Source organism: Amia ocellicauda, chromosome 4 (assembly GCF_036373705.1).
Source record: "Amia ocellicauda isolate fAmiCal2 chromosome 4, fAmiCal2.hap1, whole genome shotgun sequence".
Classification (NCBI taxonomy): Eukaryota; Metazoa; Chordata; class Actinopteri; order Amiiformes; family Amiidae; genus Amia; species Amia ocellicauda.
In genome coordinates this window covers 23808737-23826928 of record NC_089853.1, presented here as the reverse complement: position 1 = coordinate 23826928, position 18192 = coordinate 23808737, and the positions used below count along the sequence as shown (strand labels likewise).

Below are 18192 nucleotides of genomic sequence, written 5' to 3'. Positions count from 1 at the left end.
GACATTTTTTTGTTTTGATGTCTTGCAAGTTCTTTTCTATATGACAGTGGAAACAAATGCAAGAAGCACGTGTTTGGGGGACAGAACACACGGGCATTTAGAGAATCCCTTTATTTCCATGATCTCATTGAAGCTGGGCCAGTACTGATAACTTTCCATTAATGCATGAATTTAGTTTGAAGCGTACTTGATTCTGCTTTTTGAGTATGATTATTTACATACTGATATTATGCCTCATGCACTTTTTCCTTGAATGTACTGACCTGAACTGACAAAATCTCACAAAAAGTGAAATGAATAACACTGTTTTTGAATTATCGATCCTGAAAGAGCGGCCTTTAATTACATGCATCTTATTTTGCCTCAGTCCTGCTCTGTGTGATCAATGTTGCTTATGAAGTCGTATTGAATTTAATAGGGTCCATCTGTCTGGTGTGCGATCTCTAGTGAACACATATGCTCAAACATGGATAACAAAATTTGCGCAGTTGTTGCTTGATGCCTTCAGCCAATAATGACCTGCATAATCACCTGCCTTATGGAGAAAATATAATGTGAATGTGAATGTGAATAAAATCAATAACGGTACCAATTTAAAACACAATCGACCTGAGCATCAATGTTCTTCTCAACCTTTTGTATAAACTCTAAGTGTAGCACATATCAACAGAAAGTGCCAGCTAACACACTACAGATGCAAACCAGACTTAGGGATATCTTTCACAAAAATGTAGAGGAAACAACTAAAATAATACAGCTTTCCCAAGTGTATTTGGAAGCGATGTTTGGAAAACAATTATTATTTATTATATTACTGCGTTTTTCAGAATAAATTGCAGACCTATAGCAGATGCTGTCGGTTAAACGTTATGTATTTCATTAAGTTGGCCAAAGCTTGTATCATAGTTAGGAATTACTTATAGTTGTTTGGCAAAAAAACAAAAAACAAAAAAACATAATTTCATATCATGTAAGCCTTTAACTCTGTTGTTTGACTGAACAGAAATATTTCTATGCTAGATGCAATGGAAAAAGCGAATGCTGCACTACACTACTACACTACTTCATCAAGTTTCAGTATTTAGGTCATTCAGCCTGGCACTTTGAACTCCTACCAGCCATTACTCAGATTTGGTGACTGGAAGCATGACTGTGTAGCAGTGCTGGATGATAGTTACCATCCCTCAGTCTGTAAGGCATGCCTCTATGAAAACTCCCATTGATTGCAGTTTTTCTTAACTCCTTTGCCATGCACAGCAGTGCAGTAAAGGCAATCTCGCTGAATGTTTAGAATATTGTGTGAACCCCAGCCCTGGGAAGTCAATAGACTCACATTAATGCTTGACAAGTTACACTTCTCAGAAACCCTTGAACACAAAAGTTTATTCCTCACAGGGAAAGCGGCGTTCCTCCACATCGGGGAGGAGGTGGACGGAGTCGACATGCGTGCTGAGGTGGGAATGCTGACAAGGAACATCCTCTTAATGGGGGATATGGAAGCCAAGTGTTATGGCAATGAGGCCTGCAAGTTCTTTGATTTTGACACTTTTGGCGGTCATGTAAAGGTGAGCATCCTCCTTCAGCAGCTGCAGACATCTCAACATCCATGCCAACATAACATTCGTGTCAAAGTCAGATATCACTGTGAAGGGGGTTGCTAATTATAATAGGCTACTTTTGAGGTCTTACTTTCTGGAAGAGCAACATCCCCAGGAGTACAGTAGTTTAGAGATTTAAGGGTTTAAATATATATATTAAGTATATTTTATTGAAATGCGTTACTTAAACTCACATACATTTGTCGCCGTACATTATGGGTTCACTGACCTCGAAACAGCGCTAATCTAAGCACACACAGATTCTAAAGCATTTGTTTCAATGAGTATTCAATTCAGAGGAACATGGTGTATAAATAACTTTGGATATGGCATTTCAGAAATCATTATCATTCATATCTCCACACTGCTATTCTAAAACAAGTTTTCCTTATCGCCCCCTAGGTAGAACATGGGTTCAAGGCAGCACACATCGAAGGAGTAGAGCTGAAACACATGGGGCAGCAGTCGATGGGCCACTACCCCATTCACTTTCATATGAACGGGGATGTGGATGAGAGAGGAGGATACAGCCCTCCCACCTACGTCCAAGGAGTCTCAATTCATCACACGTTCTCCCGCTGTGTCACCATACACGGATCCAATGGCCTGCTGGTAAGTCGAGACAGTGATTAATGATTGAGGAATGGCCTGTAATAAAGGCATTAACCACTCCATATGAAGGCACCAGCTATTCTTCTCGAACAGATAGATCGGTAAATGATATCTGTAGTGATGTATTCCATTTCCTTAAGGTGACAAGCCACAAAAATGGAGATCGAAGCTTTTTGAATTCCAGCAAATGCTTATCGCAGCTAATGATAAGTCTAATCGACATGATTAAAAATCTAAATTCGATATCTGAATATGGCATGATTTATAAATGTGTAGGAAGCTCCAGGACAGTGTAAATTAAGAAAAAGATGCACATCTGCTTATTTTATGACTCATGACATCTCTTCCATCACTTATCACTTATATTGCCTGACAGCCGAGGTATTCTCCTAGAGACAAGCAGCACAGGAGACACCTCAAAAGTTGCAGAGTTAATAAAGTTTAAGATTCTCTGTCTTTGCCATTCTCAGACAATGCTTTTCTTTGTGTTCGTAAATGAGCATTCTGGGTATGCATTTTGTGTTGTTATACTTACCGTGATTATACAACTGCAGCCATCTGTTGCTTCTGTGTAGTTAATGAAGTCGGCTCAGTAATTTGTGATCTAGTGAAAGTATCCTAAAGGGACAGGAGATAACATCAGTAGTTATTTTATTCAGTTTTGAGTTCTTCAAATGGGCTAAGCGGAGAATAGAGACGTCTTTGTTTCAAATGTCACATCAATGATCACCTTAAATTATCCATTAGGCTTAATGTTGGTTCTTCAAAAGCGATTTGAAACTCTCAAGTGGAAGAGGTTTTGTTCTGACATCTATGACTTTCTGATTAGCTATTCCTATAATGTGATTAATAAAGTGTAACTGCTTGCCCTGTAATGTATTATCTTTGTTAGATGTATTTTCACGCTCACCTACTTGTGGTCCAATAACACAACAAACAATAAAATATTTTAACAATCCAGCAGCCTTAACAGATGTTTGAATAGTGCAACCCCTGGTCGGGAATATGAAGGGAAATAATGGACTTTGTTGCCATGCAGGTTAAGGATGTTGTTGGCTACGACGCTCTGGGGCATTGCTTCTTCACGGAGGATGGTCCTGAAGAAAGAAACACATTTGACCACTGCCTGGGACTGCTTGTGAAGGCAGGGACTCTTTTACCCTCTGACAGAGACAGTAAAATGTGCCGTGACATTACTGACGGGGCCTTCCCTGGCTATGTGGCCAATCCAAGGCAGGACTGCAGGTAAGATTAAAATTTGGATACCTCCCAGCATATAGGCCTGGCACACCACTTTCAAACCCTGACTTATCACTCAATTGTATCTAATCTGAAAAGTCATGAAGTTTACATAAAAATTGGATCACGTATCTTTCAGTGAATCCTGCAGGATTTCTCAAGTGGGCATTTGGTCAATCACAGTATAAAAGGATTACATATTATTATCGGGTTTGAGCTTATAGTCTTGAAAATTAAGCTTATTTTATTTATCTGCTTGCTTGAGGAAATAGTGTTGCTTTGTGAGTTTGATGACACAGCACAATAGAAAAGAGAATTAGTTTTGCCTTTGTTACAAAATTTGAATGTTTGGCCATTGAGACTTCACATGCACAACAAATTCTTGATGCACTTAAATGTATCTACAGCTGGTAAACAGACCTTGATGAGTACTAGTATTCGATTACCCTATCTTAAATAAAAATAACAATGACTATTCCAAGACTAGTGTTACTAGGTCTGTGAAAACAACCCACAGTTTGTTCAGTTAATTTACAGTATGTGTAAATATAAAATGATATATTTTTGTAAATTTAATCAGTTGTGTAGTGTTAAGAACTGTCTTGTAATAATAGTGTTACTGCACAGCATGTTCTTCTAGTGACAGACACATTTTATTATATTGGCATAGCTTTCAAATTACTTTTTTGAAATCTTTTCTGTATAATGTTACCCAGTAAAAATGTCATCACGTAATAAACCAGCCCTGGTTAGGATTGGCAATAGTTCCCTCAGCATTTGACTTTTATTGCTGGCAACAGATACGTTTCATTTTCATATTTAGCCAACCAACAAAATAACTGAAATTGAAAGGTATTAAGATTACTTTATATGTATATACTATTAATCCAGAAATGAATGCAGGGGATACAGTGTCTAAAATTACATAATTAATGATTCCTAGTAAACGTTTGTTAATTTTTAAATAGAAAATGTTTCCGCATGCCAGATACTTACATTTATAATTGCCTCTAAGTAATGCTGATGGTCTGGCTACTCTTACCACATACTGCATGTATGCACTAATGAAACTTAAATCACAGGACTCATACTGATATTGTTAACTCATTTGCTTTGACCTGCATTTATATGCATGTTTTACAAAAAAAATAGTGTCAGACGATGGGGATTCTTTTCAGCAGCTAACTGCAGAAATATGCGTGCAGACTTTCAATATAAAATTATTAGAACATCTCTCTTTGACCGCCAGCAGCCTTTAGAGCAGTTAGCTGCCGTGATGGAACATGCTGTCTGTCAAACCTGCAGTTCCATAATTACTGTGGTGTACTATCAGCAGAAGATCTGAAATTACTTTCACACGTTGGTGACATTTTCACAAAGTGCAAGAGGATGATTTGCATCCACCTGAATAACATTTACACTCTAGTGGAAGATTTACCTTTGATTTTTTATTTTTATTTAAAAGAATAGGTAGAAACATGTTTGGGTGTTTCAGTCCCTTTCATGCTGTGGTTTTAAATCTAAAAACACATGGAAGTGAAGTACTTCAATGGCCGCAGTTCTTGTGAAAGCTAAGGTTGAAGTTTAATGGCGTTCAATTTATTGTCCATCTGGACTTCCCATAACAATTAATGTATTGACCCATTGGCTACAGTTCAAGAAGGGTGTCACTTAACACCTTTTTTTATTAAGCTGTGTAATGTGTCAAGCAGATATTAAACAAATAGACATCAGGCGTGTTTTTAATGTAAACCTGTGGCAGTTTAGGAAAGGTGAATGTCTAATCCAAACATATACAAAAATGTAAAATATTTTGTATACAGTGTTTGTAAAGGTTTTCAGTGTAGATAGCTTGGTTATAGTGCCATTGAATTACCAGTGTTACCTTTTTAATTATGTAAACATTAATTGTATGACCTTCCTTTTCAAATGTCCTTTTGCACATTATAGTTATATTGCAGTGAATGCAGTATGGAAGCCTAGATTGAGTTAACAGACAACTATGCCAATTAGACAGTAATGTAATGAAATGAAGTTCAGGTACCACAGAATTTCCTCATCACCATAAATTGCCTGAAGATATTGACAGCCTTTCCATTGGTATCGGATATTAGTATGGAATTGAGGACAATTTCTCCTCACAAAATTATTATTAATGTATATTTGAACACAATGTTAAACCTGAAAGCGAAGCCATTAGCTGAATGAAAATTACTTTTCAGTTTCTGTGTAAGGTACCATTCCCATTATAGGATTTCGCTGAACTCTGCTCCTGTTCCTTAGAAAATCATTTATATTCTTTCACTGCACCAGAATGTCAGAAGACGCCACATTCTACTTTCCAATTCCTTTTTTCTTTTTTCTTACTTTCTAGTTTAGTTCACAGTGAGGCCTTGAATAATTGGCATTCTAGAATTGGAGTGAGGCAGTAAAAGTTCCTTAGTCATTTTAATGTTTTATTACAACTCGTTAGAGAAGCTAAAAGCAATTAACAATTGGATGTTTTCCCCCTGTACCTTTTAATTTGATATTATGTTTTTGGGAGTTAAGGTGGAAGTCTGTTTTGCTGGTGGCTACATATTACAACTCTTTATTACAGAAGCTAAATGCCACTATAACACCATTACCATTCAAGGATTTCCATTCTGATTCTGATTGTGAACTAACTGCTGTCATTGTAACATCAGTGCTTTGTGCAGCTGTTCTCTCTCCCATTTAAGGGCCATGACTCCCACCTGTGGTATTTTCCAAGAAGAGACAACATTCATAATTTCTTCTTTGTAAAATGTATATGCATTTGTACTGGATAATTGGAAAAGCAAACAGGATTACTTTTAGTGTAAAAAGTATGTTCCTGGTAATGCTCTTGGTCAGCAGACCTTCTTGCATGCTTTTACTAAACACCTGCAGTGGTGCAGATTGCAGATGCCCTGAGAGGCCAGTATCCCTCTCTGGAGGCATTCTTGGGATCGCAAACCCACTGCAGATTTTCAGTTTCCAGCTTTCTGTGTTGCAGAGACATTTCATTATAGCCTCAACACTATACTAGCATGATTGGACAAAGAGATTGAACACCCTACGCTTCTATCACAACCTGTAGCCATGGTATCGAATGAATGAGACACCATATCATTGTTTTTTTTCCAAAGTAAATAGCCTATCGCACTACCTTTGGCAATGGTGTATAAGTACACACTGTTGCTTGCTCTACACCTGTATCTGTTATTTGTGGATGGAGATAAGGGACATTAGAAGGGCTCAACACTTCATTTTCTAATAGGTCATTTGAACAGTGGGTTATTAGGTGATTGAATTCACCCCGGTTATCAGACGTATTCGTTACGAGGCATGAGATTTATCAGAATTTTAACGGGGGGGATAGAAAGAAAGAGAATTGAATCAAATCAGTGGCTTTGTTTCTCTTTGCAGTGCTACATCCACTTTCTGGATGGCTAACCCCAATAACAACCTCATCAACTGTGCAGCTGCAGGCTCTGAAGTGAGTAAAATCGTTCTCCATCTGTTTACGTCCAGGAGATAGTCTGCGTCTTCCGAGGCTCGTTACCAAACTGAACATGATTAATTTGATTCAGGCATGAGGCTAAAGGCTCGAAAATGTCAATTTGTACTGTTATTTTTCCAGAAAAAAGTCTCTACATGCAGACATAATTATAGAAAGGTTTCCATATACATTCAGTTATTTGCACTGTAATTTTTCGTTCTTTATGTGCATGTTTTAATATATATTTCTGTAACTTGCACTATCATAAGTGTATTGGTTCATGCATAAAATGTCCAGTTAAATTTTTATATATATTTAAGAATAGAGTATAATATTTCATTTTATGGTTTGTCAGTTTGTTTCCAAATATAGCACCCCCTTTCAACAATGTCCAAATGCTTTTCGGTTTTATTTCGCAAGGGGTTTATAATAAAAAAAAAAAAAAAATTAGTTAAATATACTGACTACCGTTCAAAGCTCGGTTAAACAGATTCATTCAGAGTCCAGGAAGGAAGTCTTTAAACTGTGGAGATTAGAAATTCTTTTGGCCCAAGTTCAAAACAAAGAGCAATGAAAATCAAAAGCAAAGTGTTCCAAAGGTGCATACAAAATAATACAATTACAAATGTACAGCCCCCCCGCAAAAAACGAAAACAAATAGACATACCCGCAGAGACTTCCAGATTCAAAGCTTGTTTATTAAGACAAATTGAAACAGACAGGAATGTTTGCCGAGTATGCAGTTTCTTTTTCTTCTAAACTGAAGTGCTGACAGTACCTCTCCACTCTCAGTTACAACATAAGAAGTAATAATTTCTTATTTTTAAATGAGTGATAGGCTCCTTAACAAATACATGCATCACTCGTGCTTTAAAGAAAAAAAAAAAAAAAGCTTATAAATATAAATATCTCAGTATCTCATTTGTTTTGCCTCTATAGGAGACAGGGTTTTGGTTCATTTTCCACCATGTGGCCACCGGCCCATCTGAGGGAATGTATTCCCCGGGACACACTGAACACACTCCAATGGGACAGTTCATCAACAACCGTGCTCACTCCAACTACAGGGTGAGTCAGCACAGGGGATCAGGTGGCAGAAAGTAGAGTTCACATTAGCTCCTCTCATGGTAAAATAATCCACAGGGATAATAGACCTTACTTTCTCTTGTAGAACATATTTTAGCCGCATGGAATTATATTTATATTAGTAATTGACAAGGTTAATGAATAAATGTGTTTTTATGTTGTTTTTTGGCCTATTTCCTTTTTTGTTTTTTAAGTCATTATACTAAAATAAAATGTAAAAGATGAGCGTTGTATATTGACGTGTTTCTTGCCATTTCCATGACATGAACTAAATATAAAAAAAACAGAGCATAACAATGTTTTTCTGTATGAAAAGGACTAAATACTGTGAAGGCCTTGGATTTTAATACAGATAGTTGTACTGCTGCTTAGGGCAGCAACAGCATACAACAGAGCAGCTTACAGCTAATATACATAAGAAGAAGGAGCATAGTTTATCGATTGGTTTCTTTTATGAATGATGTGGAGGTAATTATAGTTACACAAAAAGAAAGACTAATATCAAAATCTTATAACTAACCTGAATATTAATCTCACATTATCAGTGTTTACACATTTCATTTGACTCTGTTTGCTGCTTTAGTCTACTCAGTTACATGTTGCCTGAGTTGTGATTATGCAATGTTTCAGGCGGGCATGATTCTGGACAATGGTGTGAAGACCACAGGAGCCAACGCAAAGGACAAAAGACCCTTCTTGTCCCTCATTGGTGCCAGGTGAGGTCTTCCTATTTTCCACACAACCATCTTGTCAGAGTGAAAATGCACAGTGCATGGCCCATTTCCAAAACAAAGTCAGTGCAGGACAGTGACCAGGCTCCCCTTTCTCTCTTGGGTCAATAGGTACAGCCCACATAAGGATGCAGACCCCTTCAAGCCCAGAGTGCCAGCTCTGATCCATCACTTCATCGCCTACAAGAACCAGGACCACGGAGCTTGGCTGCGAGGAGGAGACGTGTGGCTGGACGACTGCCAGTAAGTCTGTGTTCTGCCACCTCAGTCTGAGAGTAAACAAGCATTTAGCAGGGTATGTAGAATGGTATACAATTACAGTGATGCCATAAACAGACACCTGCCATAGTGCACTGGGCAGCCTTGGCATACAGATAATGTTTGTGACAGAGCACCAAGCACAGAATGCCGCAGACACAAACATAGACGTTATCGGCTAACTTGGCCTCCTTCCTGCAGGACCTGACACAGATGCTCAGATCAAGGCAAAGCTTTTTTGTATACAGGCATGGGAGCATTGTGAGACTTCCTCAACCGTACTCCGTGTAATTCACTGGCTCAGACTTCCTGCGATACCAGGTTGCCATGAAAAGGAAATTATGCTTTTTTTTTATTTGAGGCCATGTATAGTGCAGGAAAACAAACAAAAAACAGATTAGATGTGATATTTTCATGATAGAAATTAATAGAATTAACTAAGTGTCAATTATTACATTGAACACAATGAAGGTTACTATGCTAAACAGAGAGGTGATGTTATCGGGCTGATGTGATTATTGTTTAATATTTCTATCTCAGTGTTGTCCTTTTGCTTTGTTCACAAAGAGCAAGTCCTGCTTTTTATCTAGATACTGTTTTTATACCTTAATTACCACCACAGCTGACATTTAAATTATAGTATTCTCCTCTAATTTAAATCTATAAATTTTTTTTTATCTCTTTTAGATTTGCAGATAATGGAATTGGCCTCACTCTGGCGAGGTAAGTGAGCTCTTCTGAGGTTTTCTGTATTTTTCATAAATATCCCTAAAGAATATAATGTTCCAATTTATTGTTCAATGTAATGAAAACATCATGCTGCCATGGATAAAATTAAAAACACTAAATCTGCTGTGACTATGTTGTCTCTTAACTGCCTAGGGGAACGAAGTGTAGAAATAACATCATTAGATGTCTGAAAGCAACCTAATTCCGTAAAACTGGGAGCTCTACAGTAATTACTGCTGGAAGAGCTGACAGAGGCGTTTAATGCTGTTCCTGATCTCTGAACCCTCTGCAGCGGAGGGACTTTCCCTGACGATGACGGCTCCAAGCAGGAGGTGAAGAACTCCCTGTTTGTGGGGGAGAGTGAGAACAGGGGGATGTCAATGCCTGACAATCGCATCTGGGGACCCGGGGGCCCGGACCTCAATGGGCGAACACTACCCAGAGGAGTGTAAGTTAACAGCCATCAAAGTCAAGATACAAGAGACAGAAAAAAATATTTCTAGAACCTCTGAAATCATTTTAGTTAATAATAATATTTCATGAATTGATTTAAGACAGTTACATCAATGGGTTTTTATTTTACCTGTATAGTGAGAATGATAACAATAACCAGACTTTTGTGAAGTGAACTTTATTTTATTTTTCTGTTTTTCAGGAATTTTCCCATACGGGGAATGCAGATATATGATGGACCAATCAACGTCCAAAACTGCACTTTCCGCAAATTCATCGCTCTCGATGGACGTCACACCAGCGCTTTCGGCTTCAGGCTTAACAACTCCTGGCAGAGCTGCCCCAATAACAACGTCACTGACATTACATTCGAGGATGTCCCTGTAAGTCTTATACAGAACTACATTTTTATACAGTACTGCATTTTTAGATCTGGGTTAATTTTTATTATATAGATAAATATAATTATAATAAAACAAAATATACAGATTTTCTCTCAAATAGCTACTGCACATGACCTTTCACATTTTTATTTCAGTGTGTGTGCAAAACATTTGATTGAGCCTTATTTGACAAATATGTTATGTTATGTTATTAGCGTAAGACATAATTCTCCGTATCTCCTGCAAGGAAGTGTCTGATCGAGGTAAGACATTGCCACTACAATGCAGCGTGCTTGTTACGACGTTTTTCATTTCTTCCGTTTCTTCTTTTGTTCCAACGAATCAGATCACATCTCGGGTGTTTTTCGGAGAACCAGGCCCCTGGTTCAACAAGATGCAGATGGACGGGGACAAGACGACCGTGTTCCATGATATCGACGGCACAGTGAGCGAGTACCCGGGGGCCTACCTGGTGAAGGAGGATAACTGGCTCCTGAGGCACCCAGACTGCATTGATGTCCCAGATTGGAGGGCAGCCATCTGCAGCGGCCATTACGGTCAGGTAAGGGGATCCTAAAGACGCACCCCTTGGCTGCTTTGCATAGAGAGAACACACAAGGATGATAAGGAGACATGGCACTGTGGGTCATGCATTGTGCGATTGTGCTTTTCCACTACAGGTTCTACCACACACGTGTGACATGCAATTCAATGTAGCTATGCATTTATTGCTTACTCCGTTTATTTTATGTGTTTAAAAACAGATATACATTCAGGCTCGTAACCCTGCGAACCTGGATATGAAGATTGTGAAAGATGAATATCCTGACCAGCCTCTGTCTTTGGTCGGCGCCCTGGGCAAGAAGAACCACTACCAGCAATACCAACCGGTCGTGACTCTATCCAAGACCTACACTGTCCACTGGGACAAAGCCGCCCCCGCAGAAATCATTGTGTGGCTCATCAACTTCAACAGGTCAGGGGCCGCTGACTCTTATTTCACATTCTGGGTATTTTTACACATTCAGGAAATGGGTTACATTTTATGTCCAGATTTTTGTTTTTGAACAATTTACACACTTTCATTAGTCGATACAGCCAGCCACTGTGTGGTACATGTTCGTGAGTCTCTCCCTCCTTCCACTGCTTGCTTTATCTTGAATTCATACTTGCTAGCTATTTGGTATCCTGCTGTTAATTTCATGTGGAATTTCAGTGACTTCATGTCTGTGAGATTTGTTTTTGCCTCATTTATTTGTGCTTCTCTAAATCACATAATCCTGAATTGACCACACTCATTAAAAAGCAATATAAAACATGCAATTTTTTTTACCTGTAGTTGTTCCTATATGATAGTGTAAAATGCATGTATTAAATTGATAGAAAATATATTTAAAAACATCTAAAAGTCTTAGATGTTTATAACTTTACTTACATTTACCATAGACACTGGCCTTTTAAAGTGTTTGCCTGACCAGAAAAGAAGAGTGTGAATGAAGAGTGTGTAAATTGAAAGCGGCACCTTTGTCTGAACTCTCCCCTTTTTCCTTTTTTTTTTTCCTGACATCTCTATTCTGGGGACCTGAGATGTCACCTCTTATAAGTATGCAGAAGGGCTAATAACATGGAATGCACAAATGTGACTTGACATTATTTAGGTCCCCAGAAGCAATAAGCTCCCTTTAAATAGATGCTGCATACACCTGATGTAATTTCATTAGATCAAGGACAAAATAGTGACATGAACTTTCAGCTGTTCTTTCTTTATTTCAGTGGTTGCCAACTTTGTAATGGAAATATGTTGCTTAATTTATGTGCAGTAATAAAAAATACGAGAGCCGTTTATCAAACATGTTATTGGTTTGTTCATCCAGAAATACATCCTCTTTCAGCAATTGTACCAGGCATTCCTTTGTGATATTCTACCTGTAACATGGTGCCATCTAGTGTTTGTGCTGTTGAATTACCTTGGACTTCATTTAAAGTCAACCTAAAAATCATTCTCAATGGAAATGCAATTTATTGATTTGATTTGTTTTTGGTTCATATACAGGAATGACTGGATCAAGGTGGGATTTTGCTATCCTAAAGGCACTACCTTCACAGTCATCTCAGACATTCACAACCGTCTCACCAAACAAACTCACAAGACCGGTGTGTTCCTGAAAACCTTCCAGAGAGATAAGATAGAGCACATCCACCCAGGGAGAGGCTACTATTACTGGGAAGAGGACACTGGGTAAAAACACTAACCTCTCTATCAATCTGTGAAAGTCTGAACATTAAAAATGACTAGCAGTTTAATATTTGGATGTAATGAGCTATGTATGCTGATACAGCTGTAAATCACATATCCAAGATTTATTCCAATCTGAACTGTAAGAATCTGTTCACTGAGTGAATAGGAATGAGTATTTAATTATTATTTATATCAACATCAGGCTGTGACATATATGTCTTTCCGACAGGTGTGAAATTTACCTTTTTTTATTGATGAATAGCACTGTAAACATCAGCAAACATGAAAGACACTGAAAGCATTAGTTAGTAACTAAGTATTTCCAATTGCACCTAGGCACAGCATATGTATTTTGTCTTCACAAGCTGTCCTCTATGTCTTCTGTTTTAAAGCACGACTTCTGTTTTCTTTCTTCCTCAAGGCTTCTCTTCTTGAAGGTCAAAGCACAGAATGAAAAGGAAAATCTGGCTTTCTGTTCAATGAAGGGTTGTGAGAGAATCAAAATCAAAGCTGAGATCCCAAAAGGAAGTGGCCCAAGTGACTGTACTGCCAAGGCTTACCCCAAATACTCAGAGATGCCCATCGTAGATGTCCCGATGCCAAAAAAGCTACCTGTCAGCAAGCTGGTAGGCACTAACTTGTTTTGCAGCCATTTTATGTGAATCCCCTGATGAAGCAAAACCTCATAGAATAGGCAGGGTTACTGCTACATTGAACTCTTTCTCTGTGAAATACTGTATTTTTTTCTGTACATGACCAAGGTTAACTCATGACCATGCCTGTTGCTCTAGATGAAAAGTGCCCCTTCTCTGTTTTTAACAGCGCACCAAAGAACACTTCCTGGAAGCGAAGCTGCAATCGTACAATACCCGTTTCTTCCACATCAAGGATGATTTTGCTTATGCAGAGGTAGGCTTCGCATTTTCTCCTGATTCATTATTTGAGAAACCATTTCTGATAAGTAAGCTCCTGTGATTCTGGCAGCCCCGGCTCTCTGGTTCTGTACAGAGATTGTGCATGCATAAGATTGTGCTATTAAATTCTTTCGCAAGTAGGCATAAGGCTTTATGTTATCGAATGCACATAGAGAATACAATTTTCTGAAGGGTAATGTCTTCATGTCTAAGACATGTTCAGCTGGTACAGACCTCTCTTATTGATTCAACACACCATTCACACTGAAGTATTTTTGTATTCAAATATGATGTATTTAATCATCAGTGAGAGTCACAGAAAGCAAATTCTCTAAAAAAAACAAAACAAAAAAAAAGTTTTAATTTAACCTGCTTTTAAGATACTTTGTATTGACAATTACCCCTGCTCACTTTTTCTTACAAATATCGACATTCTGTATTTTGGCATATTCTTATGAGATAACTAAGCAGCATCCTATTCATTGGCACATGACATCTGTCAACAGATTAACGGCAAGAAGATTTACCAGCCTGACGATGGCATCCAGCTGACAGTGATCGATGGCCACTATGGGAAGGTGGTGGACAGTAAAGGGTTTAGAAACTCTATTCTTCTGGGAATCCCAGCCCAAATTGAGAATTATGTAGCAAACCTCAAAGACGAGTAAGTGTCTGAAAACCATATTGCTTCAATGTTCTCCTTTCTACTACATACAAAGCTGATTTGCTTTATGTGGTGTGGTATCCAAGATTGCTTCTATACTTTTCTCACAAAATGTGCATAATATTTAGTATCTCTAAGGAAGAATCCATTCAAACATACATTCATATATACACACATACAGTAAATCCTCCCGTTAATGATGATAAGTAGTTTAATTCAATTTATTTAATCTTCCTTTTAGTTAAGAATCCTTTAATGTCATTAATTTATTGTGAGGATTGCATCTTGAATAATTAACAAAAACAGATTACAAGTTTTAAACACTATACCATCCCAATTTGTATAACATTTTTGTATGTATTTGTTTATTTTAATATGAAATAGCACTGATAGTTTTTAGATCCGTGGCTTGAAATGAACCTAGAAGAAACCGCATGCCTTTTAGTCAGAGAACATATTTTCAGGCTATCACTTAATTCTAGATACCTTGGACTCTCTACCAACTCAGCTCATCATTTACATCTCATGTTTTTAGCTCCATCGTGATGATGACCTCCAAAGGACATCTTGTTTCCAGGGGACCTTGGACTAAAATACTTGAAAGGCTTGGAGCAGACAGAAATGTGAAATTGAAAGGTAATTTTTCACTGAATCCTGCCATATCACTTTCTTTTCCACTACAGCTGTGGATTTCTCACTGAAGAAATGTCGAGGTCAAATGTCAAGAGTTCTGCTGCTGATTGGTAGCCACTGTGCTGTAGTTTTAAATGTTTGCCCTGCAGGATTTAAATTGGTTTCCTGCTTGACCTATATGTAGCACACTTAATGGATATTTGGCTAAAATGTATACTGTATGTTTATCAATAATAGGAGTATATTGCACTTTAATATTTAATTTAACACCAGGTGGCACTGTTGCATCCTATATTTTGATAATAGAAATATATATGTACATCTATCCATGCAGCAAAGGCAATGCAACACATATAGTTAATTATCTATAATTAGATAACAGAATTATTGATAATACAAAAAATGAAGTAAGATGCACAAAGATCTGGCTAACCTTTGTTAAACCCTATTATGGCCAAGGAAAGGGTCAAAAATATATTTCTTCTTAGGGGAACAATCTCCAGATTCCATATCATAGTAGTTGTGTGACTAGATTACAATTCTGTTCCACACCAGAATTGTGCTGCATTTATACTTAAATCTTTTAATTCCACAGTTCTTTAGTTACGTTCCACTGGCTTAGTTAAAAGCCCTATGAATGAATCTGTGAGCTTGAATGTATTGATGTGCGCATATTATTCGTAAAGAATGTTATAAAAGCCAGAGTTCCGGTGAATGGTGATCCGTGGAGTTATTGTTTTGTGTTTGTTTTAGACAAGATGGTGTTTGTTGGCTTCAAAGGATCCTTCAGGCCGGACTGGGTGAAGTTAGTCACAGATGATGAAGCAGCTAAAATTCACCAAGTCCTGCCAATACCTGTGGTGAAAAAAATGAAACTATGAGGATGGGGTGGGAAGCGAGATTGAGATTCTGCTGTTCGCACTGCCCCAAAAAACGGTGAGAGCCTGAAGGATACACAGAGAGGACTACTGACTTCTGAGAGCATGCGTTAATACTGCCTCGCCATCTAACCAGCTGGTCTTGTCGTATGTGACAATGTTTCCGTAAGTGATTCGATTGTAGTGTGTGTTGAATATACTTGACTTAAAGAAAACATAAAAAACAAAAAAATCATTCCTCCTTTGTCAAACTGAGTGGCGTTAACCTCAGTTGCATTCCAGTATAAATATACCTTTTATCCAGTAGGTTTTTCTCTATTTTTCAATGGTGAACCGTCACGTTTTTCACACACTTATTTGATAAGATTTTTTTGGTCCATTTCTAATTGTTTTAAATGTACCAGCAAGAAATTGAAACAGCAATTAACTAAATTCCTTCAGTTTTTTTAAAGCCATGAAACTAGTCTATTGGCTACTATGCTACACTGCTTCTGTTCAATAAACCTAATTCATATTGAACTGAGTAATGCTATTCAGATTTTAATCAATATGGCACGGGCCAATTTCTTAATTAGATATCAAACAGGCGACTCATTTTCCTATTGCCGAAATAGCTGGTCTTTTTTCGGAGATTGTAGTTGTTAGTGTTTTGTATGTTAAATGTGTTTCTAAAATACTTCAGATTGACTACAGATATATATTTTATACTTATTTATTGTACAGGCAGAATTGAACAAATTTAGAAGGGACATCTTTGAGTTGTAATGTATTTGCTGTATTACTGTCCTAGCTGAAAAAAAAAAAGCTTACATATTAGGAAGTACTTCTAGTCAGACTAGTGTATAATGAATATGCATAATTATTGTTGTTTAATTCAGAACCTTGGATGGATATGTAATAAATGTAAAGTGGACATGGACATTCTAGTTAGAAGGTCTACCAAATCAACTTTTGTATATATATATAAAAAAAGATGTAGCTTTTCCTTTTTTTGGTAATACTATGTATGTACAGTGCTCTAAATAAAGTGTTTCAGCTGTCCTTGATTGTATTGCTGTATTTTCATGGTTTCCTTTATTTTATTAAGCTATAATTAAAAAAATATTTATAGTTTATAAATATATTTTATTATGGCCAGCTTCACCAGAATCATAAAATGAACTCATGACTTGTATTTGAATGCTTATGCCTGAGAGGGGGAAAAAATTATTAGGATTCATATATACTTTTACTCTTTGTAACATATCACACAAACACAAATCCAGTTGGTCCTGAGCTTCACAGGGCTGCTGTGGGTGTTTTCATTTATTATAAATCATCGTGGAATGTTTTTTGTTCAAACACACATGCTGAGAAAATAAAAAAAGGGTGACTTAAAAATTCTAAGAATTCATAAAGGTTGTTTTTTTCCAGGTCAATAAGATATAGCCCTGGAAAGGTACAGTAACTAAGTACATCACTAATGAAATCAGAACTTAAATGAATGATGGAAAATCTAATTGCAAAAACATGTTCTTAATAAGCAGAAGAAAAGCTTCTTGGTAAATTAGTAACTTATTCAAATGCCTGTTTTTAAAGAACAATTACACAGGGCTAATGTTCACTTCTTTCAGCACGATGTTGCTTAGAAACAAGTGAATCATGCTCATGCTCCTGTCTGTTCAAGTATTTGTTTACATTCATTAGCAAGACCATTATAGTCAATTCAATGGGTTTTATAGCTAATTCTACTTGGAAAAGTTCTGTTGTAAACCTAGCATTATGTTACACCACAATAAACCAGTTACACCAGGGATCATTCCAGAAAAAAAGGGAAAAATCCCTCTGAAGGAGAATGCTTGAGAAATACAACTAGAATATTTTAGGGAGACATTTTGTAATGATTCCTCACTGTGCTACAGACAGCTCAGACAAACAGCTCCAAATGCGTTTCTTTGCTTGGTGCAAATCTATTTTTGATTGATGATTTTAAGGTGAAGGTGAGATTGAACATGACAAATGTGTTGGTTCTTCTCCAGAGGGTGATGAAATGTGAAGACTCCAGCAGTCAAATTTCTTCTCAGTGCTCCTTTGAGTTTTGGGCTAGAAATTTCATTAAATCTTTCAAAACTGATTTTGCAAGTCAGAAATAACGATATATCGCACTATTCTGCAGTTTAATGGTGCTCCTGTGAATTTCGATTAAAAAAATGTAATGCCCGGTCATTAATAATTCATGAAGCAAGAGTGCATGTAGAATGGGAAAATCTAAAATAGGATTCCATAGTTCATCT

At 37.3% G+C, this 18192-nt stretch overlaps 1 protein-coding gene across 3 annotated transcripts in view; it reads left to right on the top strand.

The window, feature by feature from the left end:
- The window catches only part of cemip (cell migration inducing hyaluronidase 1), a 61119-nt gene extending 44159 nt beyond the window's left edge, over positions 1-16960 (top strand). For all 3 annotated transcript variants that reach the window (XM_066701502.1, XM_066701500.1, XM_066701501.1), the window contains exons 12-29: positions 1396-1565; positions 2001-2210; positions 3250-3455; positions 6879-6948; positions 7891-8019; positions 8668-8753; positions 8880-9011; positions 9714-9749; positions 10048-10203; positions 10411-10591; positions 10938-11153; positions 11356-11567; positions 12645-12830; positions 13252-13456; positions 13653-13739; positions 14251-14408; positions 14944-15044; positions 15795-16960. In XM_066701502.1, the coding sequence (XP_066557599.1) occupies positions 1396-1565; positions 2001-2210; positions 3250-3455; positions 6879-6948; positions 7891-8019; positions 8668-8753; positions 8880-9011; positions 9714-9749; positions 10048-10203; positions 10411-10591; positions 10938-11153; positions 11356-11567; positions 12645-12830; positions 13252-13456; positions 13653-13739; positions 14251-14408; positions 14944-15044; positions 15795-15922 (2669 nt within the window). In that variant the 3' untranslated portion in view covers positions 15923-16960. The remainder of the gene's footprint in view (positions 1-1395; positions 1566-2000; positions 2211-3249; positions 3456-6878; positions 6949-7890; positions 8020-8667; positions 8754-8879; positions 9012-9713; positions 9750-10047; positions 10204-10410; positions 10592-10937; positions 11154-11355; positions 11568-12644; positions 12831-13251; positions 13457-13652; positions 13740-14250; positions 14409-14943; positions 15045-15794) is intronic.
- The last annotated feature ends 1232 nt before the right edge of the window (positions 16961-18192 follow it).